The following is a 14841-nucleotide window of genomic DNA, read 5'->3' as shown; positions in this document are numbered from 1 at the left end:
ATTGCTTCGCCTCGAATAAGGGGAAACGGCAGTTCTCCATGTTAAAAGCAATTTAACTTGTATGGCACACGTTATAGGTGATATCGTTATAATCGATATCACTTATGAGCGGACCAATAAAATTTTTTGCGTCTAACTCTAGAATCTTTCAATAAATCTTTAACGTTTCGTTTGTCTTTCGTTGCCACCGTCGTTCAGGTATAGGGAATCGGGAACTTCGGAATGGAAGACAATCCCCGTGACTCCATCGGGCAGCACAACGGTGACGATCAACAATCTCACGCCTAGCACGCTCTACGAATTTCAAGTGATCGGAAAGAACGCTCTGGGCGAGGGAATGCTGAGCAAAGTCATCACAGTCAGGACGCTCGGTAATGAAAACTACGTATTGCGTTCAAATTACTTTGACTACTGAAGTTTTTCATTTTAATAAGTAAAAAACGAGCAAAGAGTGTACGTAAAGTCCAAACTCGATGATCTAAAAATAAATATTATACATTGTATGTAATTGAGCTATTCTCTAATCATGTAGCTATTTATTAAAAATACTAACTATGAATATTTATCAGCATTAACGCTAATCTAACCAGTAATAACTAACAAATCGCTACCTTATTCGCCGACTAACAAACTAATCTTTGCTATCTGTACAAATTTCTTTCTCACTATTTGCATCTATCGCTGCGTTCTCCAAGGCGTTGCCCTGACCCAGTCGGCGACTCCTTCCGCGCCTGATCAACCCTCCTCTTCGGATCAAAGTGGTAAGATTTGTACGAAATTACTATTGCGGTTAAACTCATATCGCGGTTAAAATGGGAGAAATATTGAAAAATTGAAATGAAATCAGCGTGGCAAAATATTTAGTAAAAAAGCGACGCGTTTTATGCAAGCCATCTATAAAATGTTTATATGTACTGTCGTAAATTTAAAACGCGCGAAATGCATCGGGGGTAACATAGTGCAGTTCTTTCAAGATGTTAAAATCGACGATTTTTACTGCTAGTTTAAAACCGCAAGCTAGCGAAAACGCAATCGGTTGCCGGAATATCTCGGAATATCCGTGAATTGTGCGATTCACTTCGCAAGCTGAGAATGGCATCTCGATGAGTGTCGAAAGGAAATTCATGCTTGAGGGGTGTCGTTTCTCGTCTCGCTCCGCTCTGATCCTCTCATCGGAGTATCGATCGGCGAATCGAAAAGTCGCGCGCGATTTCTTCGTCGGCTAGAACCGTAAGGCGGGAGGGAAAAAAAAAAGGAAAGAAGAAAGGAGAGACAAAAAGAATGAGAAAAAAGTGACAAGATAAGGAAAAGGGGAGGCAGGAGGGCCAGGGGAACAGCGAATGCGGATGCGGAATGAGGCGAGGAGCGGTGGAAAACCGAGAAAAAGGGACGGAAAGAAGGAACGGAGACTTCCGTGGCGACTTATCGTATCGGAAAACCCATCGAGCCGTTCATTCTGCTTCCGCTTTTATTTCCTTCCCTCGAATCCACCGGTTCATTGCCTTCCATTTGTACACACCGTACCTCGAGCATCCCCGATACCGGCGTCTAGGGATTTCTATCTGGTTACCTTTCAAGCGTTTCTTTCGCCTATCTGACTCCTTTCCCGTTGTATCTTTTTCCTCGTTGTAGCCGCTTTTTCGCTTCTTACGCTTATATCTCCACGCACAAGCCCGCATCGTCATCGGGGCTTCGCTCGTTAGCCCGCGCCGCCGACAAAGGGCTCGGCTTCAACAACGCTGGTTAACCCACGTTTAACTAAATTTTCTTTTTCTATAATGCTCTCCACACAAAAGCGTAGCAAAACTCATTCATCGAGTTTCACAGGAATTCTCCAACTTTCGAGAGAGTCGATCTTTTCCAACAAACAATTTGTATTACACTTTCCTACAATTTATGCTCAAGTTTTACGTTACGATTCTGTAATTCGAAGCCGAGAAGATAAATTAAAAAATAAAATTTTGTTATCCACCAGTGTGTAAGGGAGTATCTCAGTTCGTTGGCTGATTTGACATACTTATGAAAGAAAAGTTAAATTTTTATTTTCCGGAATCTAATTAAAAAGTACCTCACGCGCGGGACATAGATATGATATGAAGTTTCGAATAATCCTCCGTATTGTGTTCTATATTACATTGCAGTTCAAAAAGATATATTTAGGCTGTAGTCGGGAGTTAATTGACATTGATGAAATCAACCCTAATTTGATTAGCAGAGAAGTTCACAATGTGAGTCCGCTTAGATTTCATTCATAAGAATCTGAAAATAAACCACGGTAGCTTATTTTGCAGCCTTATAATATAAGCTTCTCAAAATATATAACGACTTATTTATTTCTAAGCAATTTAATTTCGTTTCTTTTCTATTTTTGCTTGATTTTTTAAGTTTTTCTGTTTCTTTCTTTTCATTTCAGACATCCTTGATTACAATAGTCTCGTATTACCGACTGATTCCACAGGAAACCCCGCGTTTCCGCCAATCATACGACCGAAAGGTATACATATATTTCTATCTTTTTTTTTATTTATATTATACGTAATAGAATCCATATGAAAATGATCCTTAATATTGTGCGTTTGATAGTGATATTATCAAACGGCTATTATATTATCCCATTGAAATGTTCGAAAGTGTTCGTCGCCGCTTTCACCCCGCCCACATCCGACGCGTTGTTTACGGTTGATGTGTGCACCGACGACACATATCGCCAATCTTCATCTCTTTCTCTCTCTCTCTCTCTCTCTCTCTCTCTCTCTCTCTCTCTCTCTCTCTCTCTCTCTCTCTCTCTCTCTCTCTCTCTCTCTCTCTCTCTCTCTCGTCGCAGATTTTTTAGGAAGGAATCTTTCGCGTCGCGAAGAGGTCGAGTACGTAAAAATTCATTTTTTTCCTGAAAACCTCTTTCCGTCTCGCGCGGAGGGGAACGGGATTAACTGCCATTACACGCTATGATGGACATGAAAATAAGTGTCAAGCGGTCCGACAGGGCAATAAGAATGAAACGCGTGTTCGCTCCCACGCTCGCATACAGTTCGGCATACCGCGGAGGAAGATACAGAGGAAAATAAAAACGAAATCCTCTTAGCCGCGGCGTACTTACCGGCGAGAGAGAGAGAGAGAGAGAGAGAGAGAGAGAGAGAGAGAGAGAGAGAGAGAGAGAGAGAGAGAGAGAGAGAGAGAGAGCTAGACGGAAGGCATTCTCCAGAAGGGAGAGCAGGAAATAACATCATACATTTTGCACGTAGCAGACGGTTCCAAACAATCTATTCCGCTTTGGAGCTGAATAAACCCAAGAAAGTTTTAGTTGCCTCTCCCGCCAGTCGGAGTTTCAATCATATTTGGATCGTTGGGCGGAATAGTGACGTGAATAAAAAAAAAGAGAGAGGGAATAGAATACAATTCCAGCGTCCAGCAGTTTTTATACGTAATTACATTTTGAAGTGAAAACTTTATATTATAATTTTGTATTTTCGCGCAGCAGCTTTTATTCATTCATTTAATAATGCCGTACTGTGTGTATTTTTTAACAAAGTTTATATATATATATATATATATATATATATATAATCTCAGAGTATGTACATTTCTTCGCAGGCAATAACAGCCATTATTTGCGCAAAACTAATAAAATATAAAATCCTCGCATCTCTCGCTCGATGGAGGCGGAAGAAAGCACTCGTAATGAAATTCAAAAGGGGGAGAAGAGAAAGGAAATAACTTCATACGTTTTATCTACAAAGCAAATATTCGAAACAATACAAGTCGCTAATTTTGTATTTTCATGACCAAATCAATCGGCCTATTTGCCGATTATTTCCAATTTTTTCACGTCAATTTCGTTCGCTTGGCTATGTAGTGAAAAACCATGAAAAGGTTCTTTGCCGCCCAAACGCTATAATTGAACGTTTATCTAGCGCACTTGCACAACAAAGACAAAAGTTTTTTTTTGCAAAAATAAGTCTGTTATCTTAATTTCTTCGTCTCTGCATGCATATCGGGGTGAACGAAAATCAATTCATGTACTATGTCTCACGAGAAAATTTGGGGGGGCGTTTTCTTTTGATCTCCAAAACTCGATTCAATCTTGTTAGCCTAACGGTATATTGATCATTTGAATGACGCTAAAAATTGTGTCATTTAAATTGCCAATGTACGGAAAATCCATGGAATTCGATAAAGTCGCCAGTGTTTTAAACGAAACGTAAAACAGCTGCTGCCGATACGCACTATTTGATCGTAATTAACTAACAATAAGAAAATTTATCGTTTGCGTAATCAACAAAGCAAACAATCGTGAAACGGTTTTTACGTTTATCGCAATTCGCAGAAACAACAAGGCAATTTCCGACAATTTCGTAAATTCCGCCGAGATATTTTCCAGAACAGCCGCGGCCATTAAATTGATAGGAAGGAAACGGGAGAATATGGAACGAGATATTTGCTTTGTTGGAATAAATCTGTGGGGCAGATTGGGTGAATCAGAATATGACGGAACAAAAAAAAACAGGAAATCAGAAATCAAATAAAACGTTTGCACTTCTCCGTGCGAATTATTCGCGTAATGCGAGCTGTTTTCTCACTCGTACTTTAACGTATCTTTTTTTTTTTTTGACGATCATACGTTATAATTCACACTTCACAGCATGAAATCATACTATATTACTAAGAAAGAAATGGTGCCAGCTCGGACGTTAATAAGGTTAACGCGTGTACGCCGGAAGCAATTAGGTCGTGGCATTACATGTGTAAGAAGTGATGAAAGAAGCTGATCTCACGTCCGACTAATCCAATTAAGAATTTGCACCGATCACTCATTTTATTCCGACCTAGTGACTTCGCATTCAGTGATAACAGAAGCACATGCTGATTTATTCATACAAATTCATATCCAATTTACTCTTATTTTCGTATCATATATGTTACGTAAAACATTATTATCATATCACGTAAAAGAAATAACGAGCGTCAACCTTGCCATTTCAAAGCTCGCAGGGTGTCCATCTTGATTTATCGGGATGTCCACTGTCACATTATGGACACACACATACATACGAAAATAACGAATATTTAAAATAATATATCCCTGCCTCAAAATGAACGTAGTTGATCCATCATGCTCATACCAGCGCATTTGCTCATATCAGCCAATGCAAAGAAATTTTAAAACCTTTTTTTTTCACCGTTGCAAGCGACATATCGCAGTCGACCCAGATACGCGATGATGAAAAAAGTCAGACATACAACTCGATGGCGCGAATACCGACGGATTTGATAGATGCGAAAATATCGCTGCGGTCAGAACGGCGTTAACGTTTCCATAAAAAAAAAAAGCTTTCCGCTGGCGCTGCAACTCGGTGCATCACCGGAATTATTTTCGAATTACAACAACATTTATTCGCTGACGCCAAAGAAACTTTCCCTACGTCGGGGTTTTTTTTGCGCACACGCGCAGCTTTAAATCTCTCTCCATTTTATTACTAGAGAAATTATTTGCCAATCGTGCGCACAGGGTAAAACATACCGAATGACGTAAGATTAAAAAATTATCTATAAAATGCGAGATATTATCTTAGTTTAGTTTATTAGGATCAATTTATTCGATGTTATTATTTTCGGTCGACCTGATCGGCGTGATTTTAAATCGCCAGGACCAAAGCCAGGTACTCCCCGGAACCTCACGGTGACGGAAATCAGCAACGGTTTCCTGATAACCTGGCAACCTCCTGTGGAAAAAGCCCATCTTATCCAATACTATACTATCAAGTACAAGACGGACGGACCTTGGAAAACGCTCAACAAGGGCCAAATACGACCCGAGGAGACCAGTTATTTAGGTGAGACTCTATTGCCTTTCTCTCCTTCTCTCTCTCTCTCTCTCTCTCTCTCTCTCTCTCTCTCTCTCTCTCTCTCTCTTTCTTTTTCTCTCTGTCTCTCTCTTGTTGATCGCAGCGATTATTATGCATAAAGTTTCTTACGAGCATCGGACAGACGTTCAGCACCGAGTACGAGTAATTCCAAAACACACACTCATAAACCAATATATTACTTATCCGAATTGACTTTCGAGAGTACTGGCTTTCATGCAATTTCCCATTTAACGCGAACGCCCACAGTGAAGAACCTGGTCGGTGGTAGGACCTACTATTTCCAAGTGTTCGCCAACTCGGCCACGAATTACGGCGCGAGCGACCAGGTGAAGTTTCCCGTGCCGGCTCGTGTTAAGCACAAAGCGATCACCGCGGGCGTCGTGGGCGGCATCCTCTTCTTCCTCGTCGCCATCATCCTCAGCATATGCGCGGTGAAAATATGCAATAAACGGAAGAGACGAAAACAGGAGAAAGGTATGAAACGCCCCGTGGCGTTATCGACGTATCGTACACCGTTTTGCCCGCAATTCGCCTGGACCTGTGCTCCTGGTTGTGTCGTCTCTGTGTTAATTTTTCGCAATAGAGAGAACAACGTTCTCTCGGAGAGAAAGTCTCGCAAAACTAACGCCATGTATAATGAAGTTATAATTAACTTTTGTTAAATAGTTTGGATTTTAATGGATATATAATTTTAATTTACTAATAGCTGCTAATTAACTGCTTTAATTCGCACACGTTACGTCCTTTTGGAACGGAACAGAGCAAGGTAAAGTAAGTTAATTTTTGCGAATATTGTGCGTTATTTCTCTTACTTGGTCCGTCCTGGGCTCGCTTATTTTTTAACTTTTAACTAAAAACTCGTATTGATTGTGGCAGCCATTTGCATTCAGTGCCCAGGACTGGCCAAAGAGACGGCTACGATTTGGCAACGCAGGCGCCGGGCATGCACCTGTGAATCTGAACATTCATGTTTAACATAATTATGTAACATTGTAGAACTGCTTTCAGCGTATAATATGGTGGCCTGCCGGGTCACCGACGCCAGGAACGGCGCAGGGCAGGGGCCCCAGGGAACAGTGCCTTTGAAAAAGTGAGTGTCTACCATCCGAAACACTATTATCCCCTCAGGTCCCAAAAGAATCTTGACTCTTAATACTTTGGAGCATTCCTAAAGGCTCTGATCATCACGACAAATAGACCGAAGAGGTCGCAGCTGCACTGGAAATCTGTTTCATTTGCCAATCAAAGTTCGAGATTCGCATGCAAAAGTATAGAAAATTTAACCATTCAATAATCGCGACGAATATCTTCTAAATACAACCCAATATGTAATCAATAATTTCCCGACAACCAATAAATTAGATGAATTCTGACAACGCATTAAAGTGCTCTAAACGTCGGCTCTTCAGAGGCTGATAAAGAGATCTTTGAACGATTGATTAAGATAAAACAGGTCATACGAAGATCGACAATTTTGTACCGTCGAAACGCGTCACGAAGTGCAGCTGCGACTTCAAAGAAACATATATCATTTAGGTTTAGCCAGAACTAGCGATTAAGTCCATTCCACCCCCTCTTAACGAGCAATAGGCGATCGAAGCACCTCAAGCATTTACGAAACCTGTCACGAATAATCTTCTAGCCAACAGATATTCGAACATTCACCTCTAATATGATATATATAATTACGCATATACGTTTCTATATTTATATTGCCCCGGATGTGTCAAAATTCATATACGTATATAAATACTTCGTATCGCTCCTACGTCAACGACTCTCTTTTTGCAGCCATGGCTTTAATGATAATTAATCTTTCTTTCGCAATGTCACTTCTCAAATTAATAACAGCCGCTCGATTATTTTACGAGCTAATCGGAAGTAACGATGACATGCCGTTGTCGTACCAGCGACACGTTTACAAAGACATATATACGACCGCGAGAGACTTAGCGAGAGACGTACGGAGAGAAATCCATTCTCTCTCCTGCCGTCAGCTCGATCCACTTTGACAAAGGACAAGCGCTATCCCCCTGAAACGGAGGGGGATTAAGGAAACGAGGAACGACAGAAACCTCTTTTGATCTACTTGCGCCATACATAACACTATGAGCTTCTAGATGTGTATATATATGTATATATCTCGTAGCAATTAAACCGGCAGACTAAACCGCAGCAGCAGAGGTATTTTGGACGAGGTTTGGAGAAACGATCTTTCGATAATCGATAAGTAATTTACGCAGACACTCCCACGCGCAACACGACGTGCGGTGCGTGGATGCGTGCACCGTGCACCGTGCACGCCAGGCATGAACAAAAGAATCGAGCTCGTTTACGTGCGATCTGGCGTTCCGAATCGAACCGAATACCTCGTAGCTCGAGTCAAATAGAACGCGGCGAATCGTTTGCAATGGATAATTGCGCGCGTGATAATCAATTCGTTTCCCGCATCTCCGAAACTCGGTTTTTTTTTTGCGATACGGGAATGCGAAAGGAATATACGGAAAGGAACGAGGGTTGCGCATAAGAAACGGCACAGATTTTTTAGACAGCAATCTCTATATTATATTTGTTCAGTTTGAAAAGCGCAAGACAAACTTATGAAGAGTACAATGCAAAACAACTGCAATTATTTCATTAAATTAAAATTTGAAAGAAAAATCTTGGTTTTTTTTATGCAATCGCGAAATATCGAGGGCGGTTCGATTTGGATCGCCGTGATCGCGATTCGCGTGATCTGGAACGACATGCACACACAACACTGAGAAAGGAAGCTACGAATAAGAAACGAGAACGAAACGTGCAGACGTGCGATCGTCGTCGCGCGTCGCGTTTTTGACGCACCACCGTGATATTCGGGGGCAAAAAAAGGAGAAGCGAAAAAAAAAGGCGAGCCACGGCGTAGCGCGTGGGGCGTTCGGCTTATTAGTGATTTCACGCCAAGCGGACTGCACGTGTAGTAGCGGGTAAAACACAGTTGTGACTCTGTTATGATTTCCATCGCGGCATCCAAAAGTCCACAATACGACTGCAGTGATGCCTATTCTGGATCGTAACTCGCCATTGATTTCGCGACGCCACCTCTTTATACCGTATACATATATACATACGCGCGTTTCGTTATTCGCTTCCGGTCGACCCCGAACCCGCGACGACTTTTAAAACAATTCATTCGACCCAGCCATCGTTCACTGTCATCGTTTCTATCAGCCGCACCGTTGCCCTTCACTTGATTCTCTCGAGTGCAATTATTGTCGGTACTGTGTTCGTACCGAGTCTCAAAATGCTCCTCGTGCGTCTTATCGCGGTGCTTATCGTGAGGGTGCTAACAGAGATCCAATCTCCTTTATCCCGTTCCTTCGTGTATTATCCTTACTTACACGCACAGGCAACGCTCACGCTTCCACAATACGAAACATCGATCCATCGATCGAACGTACCAGAGACCAAGTACGATCGCACGATATCTAATACAGATTTTTTCGTAGGTTCGAAGCCGATTGCGAAGACGTTCCGAATTGAACCGCATATACGTGTAATTATGAGTTAAAATAAATTTTTGCAGTCATGACGCTGTATTCTCGACTATTACATCGGTCTAATTTGCGACCAAGCATGCGCTTTTGTAATTGACATATACGAATATCGATCGTCATCTTTTTTCACTGTGCAAACAGCGGACTAGCATATCATTTTGTCGTAAATATAGAATTTCATTCAGAGTGTGGGGGATACTGCTACCATAATCTAGACTTAATATTTGCGCCTTGCGTGTACCTGTTCTATTGTTTCCAATCCTTAGAATAACCCTTGAAAGTATCTAATTCATGCCGCCGTATCATGTATCATCCGTCGTCACCCTCATGATAAGTCGAAACGTAACGTCGCGCACACTGAAAGCGCGGTCGCGGTTTGTTGAGAGTTATACCGAGAGAGATCGATATTGCACGTTTATATACCTACACGTATATATATATATATATATCCAGAACGGGCTGGACGGTTCAGCCACTGCCAAGAGTCTTTTTCTTCGAGGCCCGCATTCGTGGTCATGTGTCTGGGCTGTATGCCGAGTAGAAGCAACGATTGCAATTCCTTAATGCTTCAACAATGTCGGACACGGAGAGCGCATTAATTTCCTCGGGAACCACGACAGCTTCGTTTTGACGAAGTCGCGAAAAAACTTAACGAAGGTAAAGTTAAGAATCTACTTTAACGTAATTTTCTTCCGTACGTGTTTTCTTCTGACGATTGCAGTCGGTGCGCTCGTCGACTCGGCAGCTCGAAATAACGACTACGAATACAGGCCTGAAATGATGCTCGGTGCTAAGCACCATCGCGATCAGAGCAAGGATCAGAAGAGAGCCGCGACGCGAACTAGAGAATAGCGTCAAGGGTCGGGAGACTTTGGAGAGGAAGGGCGCAGGGTGCTGGTTCGCGAACACGTTATCGGCCAAAAGGCGGGAAAGAAAGGAATTGAAAAGAAAAGCGCCGGCACACACACAGTCAATCGATAGTAGAGTCAATCGATCGTAGTCAACGAAGGGATTTTCCCCGGCTACCTTTCTCTCTATCTCTACCACTCCCTTTTATTTCTTTCGTATTTTCCTGCGTCTCTCTCTCCGACCCTAAGCCAATTCTCGCGCAAAACGGCAACCGCGAGGAGGCCGACAGGCAAGTCAAGATAGCCGTTGCGACAAAAAGAGAAAAAAAAACAAAACAAAAAAAAAGAAAAAAGGAAAAGAAAAACGAAAGACAAGACGATAAGAAATCGTGGGCGTCTCTTGTCCTCCTCTCTCTCTGTGTTTTCTGTAGGTCGACAAATCTAAACGCGTGCGGCGAGTCAGTCTCGACGCTGACCCGTTGCAGCCCGTTGAATCCGCAACTACCACCACCACCACCACAACCTCTTCATCAATCACCACTTCCTACGCAAGTAACCACCCCCGCCACTGCCACCTCGGAGCCGGTCCACGAGCAGGCCCCCCCGAACCGTGATCGTGACCATCACGCACTCCACCTCGATAATCGAGATTACGAGAGCGTGTTTATCATAGAGAGGCGGAACAGTAAGCCTAACCTCCGCTAGCCACACAGAAAAAAACCAAGTACTACCACTACTACTATTACTACTACTACTGCTACTACTACCACTACCTATTACTGCTACTACTACCGCTACTACCGCTACTACTATTACCACCACTTACTACGTACCCGAAAACCACGGTTGCTCCCGAGAACCATGAAAATAATGCCTCCCGCCGACGGTATACGTATATGTGTTTGTGTGTGTATAAACACGTTGTACCGAGCGGTCCGTCGATCGATCGAACGAATTGTCAGATCGATCGGATTTCATTCTCCGTCAGTCGTCGATCCTCCTCGGTCGATCGAGCGAGCGAAACGCCAATTTGCCCGGTGGGACACACATGCCCGTTACTACTACTATTACTAGTACTACCGCTACTACTACCACTACTGCTACTACTACCTACTACTATGCGAGACTACAGCTCTGCAATGTTACCTGCTAGGACCTACTAATCTACTCTACCACCTACTACTATCTACTACTACTACTTAGGATGATTGTCATGACTGTAGATGAGATCTGCAATACAGGCAAAACAGCTAGGAGTTCACACTAGTAACATCCAGTCAGTACCCTAATACCTTCGTTCGGCGGCCTTAGGGAGTACATAGATAAGATCGAGGCAAGGCGGTAGATTTTTTTTTTTTTTTTTTTTTTTTTTTTTTTTTATTCTTTTCTGCCGATCTGTGAAAGAATTTTTACGATTTTCTCGACGTATTATTCTCGCATTATATTCACTGTCATCGGTATATCGATCAATCGTTGCTTCTTTTATGTACAATTTCGAAGACGAACCGGGAGTAACCCCCCAGCGCAGTGTCCGCCTCTCTTCCATTCTATCACGCTTTACTCATTTCATTGCTCTTTTATTGCGTGTACGTATTTCTTCGTTCCACATAGGATTCATTGTTACGCGCGCTTATTAAAGAACCATAAACTGTTATTACCTCCTACTTTGACTCAATCCATTCTCCTCGTTCAATTCTTCATATTATTGCTTCTCTGTGAAAATCACCATTATGATACTTATTTCTTTTGCGAAATTACAAAGCGTTTAATATCATGTCTTTATTATCTTTGTATTGTTTAATTTCCTCTTTCATCATTAATTAATTTGCGCGGAGCGCAATATGTTCGAGAGGTGCATTATCTATTTCTATTTGATCAGTCTTTACTCTCTCGAAAACAATTTTTATGAGAGAGATTACGGTAATCATTTTAAATAGTTTTTAATATCTTTCAAATGAAAGACGATCATATTTTATTGCTTTCAAATATTGGCTTTCAGATAGATTGCGCCTATTGAATAATTCAGAAACTTTATTGTGTTTTCTTTAGAGATTTTTAAACTTTTGTATCTCATATTATAAGCTTAACTATCTTTTTATCGCTAGTGTGTTCTTTGTCGCGTTTGTACTCGCTATTTTGCAATTCTTCATATTCAGTTTCGATTTATATTTCTATTAACGTTAAACTACCATTTGTATATTTCTTTTGCTTTTACAGCGCTCAACATGATTGCAATACTTTTCAAAGTATGTCACAAAAGTTTCTCATTTTTCTAAATATCTTCACATATTTACACATTTTTAATTGTTACTATCTTCCAGATTATTATTACAAATATGACACTAAGAGGTATATTATCCTGTTAATGCGTTCATTCGCTATCACAAATCACTATATTGCTTGACTTTAAAACTTCCCACCATGACGACGCTTTCATTTATCACTTATTTACTCAATTAATTGTTAATTGGCAGATAAATTTGCGGCGACTCGATGTGTTACGCAATTGATGAATATTATTTCAATTCATCTATCCGTCGTTTCTTCCGAAATTGTTTCCACGGAGATTTGTTTCGTACTTCACTAAAATAACCATCGAGTTTCCTTATGACAGTTACTTTTCTTAACTTTCATTCACCGCGCAATGAACATTTCTCTTTCTTAGATGCATTATTTTTAGCATCTATTAAAATTTACTTCATAAACAGGTAGCAGGAAGTTACTGGTATATTTTTACATCTTGTCGCATAAATATGCACGTTTAAATTTATTCGTCTGATAGAATTTATTACCAGTAATTGATTTATTTACAAAGATTATATCCAGTAGCTTGCTGTACATTTCTAGACCATTAAAATCCGGTTTGGTGCATGTTGTTTAATGATCACATAACCTTTATAATATCTTTCTAATTAAAGATAAGTCATATTAATAACATCTGAAGAATTCGAAGCACATTTTAGCCAATGCCGGGCTTACCATACCGCTTCACATTATCTAATCACGTCTTAGCTCGTCACATCACGGTATTAGTTCACAACATTAGTTCTTACAAGATGCTATTCTCGCAATATTATCCAATAAGATTCTCTGTCCATACATAGTCCACACAGATCGCATGTGTACACGAGTATCGCCTCATATTTCGTCATAGATGCAAAAAGCAATATTCGTATACATCCGATAATAGCCGGCCCGATGAATTGGTCGTTATATCGAAGAAACGTTTGTCAGAGGAATCGAATAAAACTTCGATTTGCGCGACACCAAGTTTTCAACGGCGTACATATGGCACGTACGGGCTGCAACGATTATTGCGGCGCGCACGGGCCACGGCGGAGCTCTAATTCAAGCTTCTTGTGTTATTTGATTGTTTCCAGTTTGTCGATTCTAGATGACCAATAAACAGACAGACACGCTCTCTCACGCTTACACGCGAACACGCGGCAATAAGCAAGGCGGAGATAGGTAAGCCGCGCTCGTTGCGGCCGCGCGAAAACTTGTATATCCACATATATACTCATATACCCACTGTTGTCGACTGTCCACCTGTTAGTCGTTCACGACGCCACTTTGCATTATCCCATTCGGCCCGTTGAAAGTCGACATACACACTTAGACCCGTTAGACCCTTCCGCGTCCTTAAATCCAATCTGCAATTGATTTCAACGACAGTCTCCGCACTTTTATAATTTACTCGACTGTGTCACAATCTTCTACTTCTCTTTCACAGGATCGAGTGTTTCCAGGAAAACGAAAATTATTACAATACACATATAATGTATAAAAATTCACTCGGATTATTTAATCGAACCTCGCGACGTGCTTACGTTTACAAAAATTACCCTGCCGACACGTAGATGACAGTTTGTCCATCGCGTTGCCATTATTTGCGATTTCCTTACTGCGAAACACTCGGTTGATTCATATACTTGTGCCTCATTTTTATACATGTTTCGCTGTGTCTCTGTTATCTCTTGTGATACTTTTTCTAAACGAGGAAACAGTATACCGTTCAAGGCGCCTTTCTACTTTCGCGTTGAATCCGATATTAATTGAATGTAACGACGGTGAAACGCGTCTCCACCGACACCCATAAGACACTATTTATCTATTTGCTCCCTAACACCACCGCCTAGAAAGTAACGTTCGGTTATTTAGCGTTATACTTCTTATCATTATCGCCACGACATATTGTGTTTTGTGAATGTAATCGTTGTGTTACAACATTCTCTCTCCCCCATCTTTCCTTGCTGCCGGACCCGAAGGAGGAGAAAAGGTGACGAGTTTCTCGGAGCACCTAAATCCACAATTGCTATTCACTGATCAAAGTCAAAAGAAAGTGCAAAAGATTCGCGCAAAACAATATCTATATGAGAATGGAACAAAATTTTGCGAGCAAAAAGAAAACAAAAAAATATACATACACATGAGAGAAATATAAGATTCGTTTTGCAAAAGTTAAAGAAAGAAAAGAAAAAGATCCACTCACTGCCGAGGCCTACCCATCCGCAACCCACATCACGCCCGATCACTCGTGCACCGGAATGTGCATGCGCATGCCTTCCCTGCCTGCATCCGTTATTCATTATT

General features: G+C 41.3%; 1 protein-coding gene across 4 annotated transcripts in view; it reads left to right on the top strand.

The window, feature by feature from the left end:
* LOC143905035 (protein turtle) overlaps window positions 1-14841 on the top strand; it is a 233299-nt gene that overhangs the window by 210842 nt on the left and 7616 nt on the right. For all 4 annotated transcript variants that reach the window (XM_077420139.1, XM_077420138.1, XM_077420137.1 and 1 more), the window contains exons 14-18: window positions 199-371; window positions 2414-2494; window positions 5646-5831; window positions 6111-6338; window positions 6861-6954. In XM_077420139.1, the coding sequence (XP_077276265.1) occupies window positions 199-371; window positions 2414-2494; window positions 5646-5831; window positions 6111-6338; window positions 6861-6954 (762 nt within the window). The remainder of the gene's footprint in view (window positions 1-198; window positions 372-2413; window positions 2495-5645; window positions 5832-6110; window positions 6339-6860; window positions 6955-14841) is intronic.

This window comes from Temnothorax americanus, unplaced genomic scaffold, assembly GCF_048541705.1.
Source record: "Temnothorax americanus isolate GAGA-0224 unplaced genomic scaffold, ASM4854170v1 Scaffold6, whole genome shotgun sequence".
NCBI lineage: Eukaryota > Metazoa > Arthropoda > Insecta > Hymenoptera > Formicidae > Temnothorax > Temnothorax americanus.
Note: the sequence above shows the minus strand (reverse complement) of the source record. Positions and strands in the feature narration are given on the sequence as shown.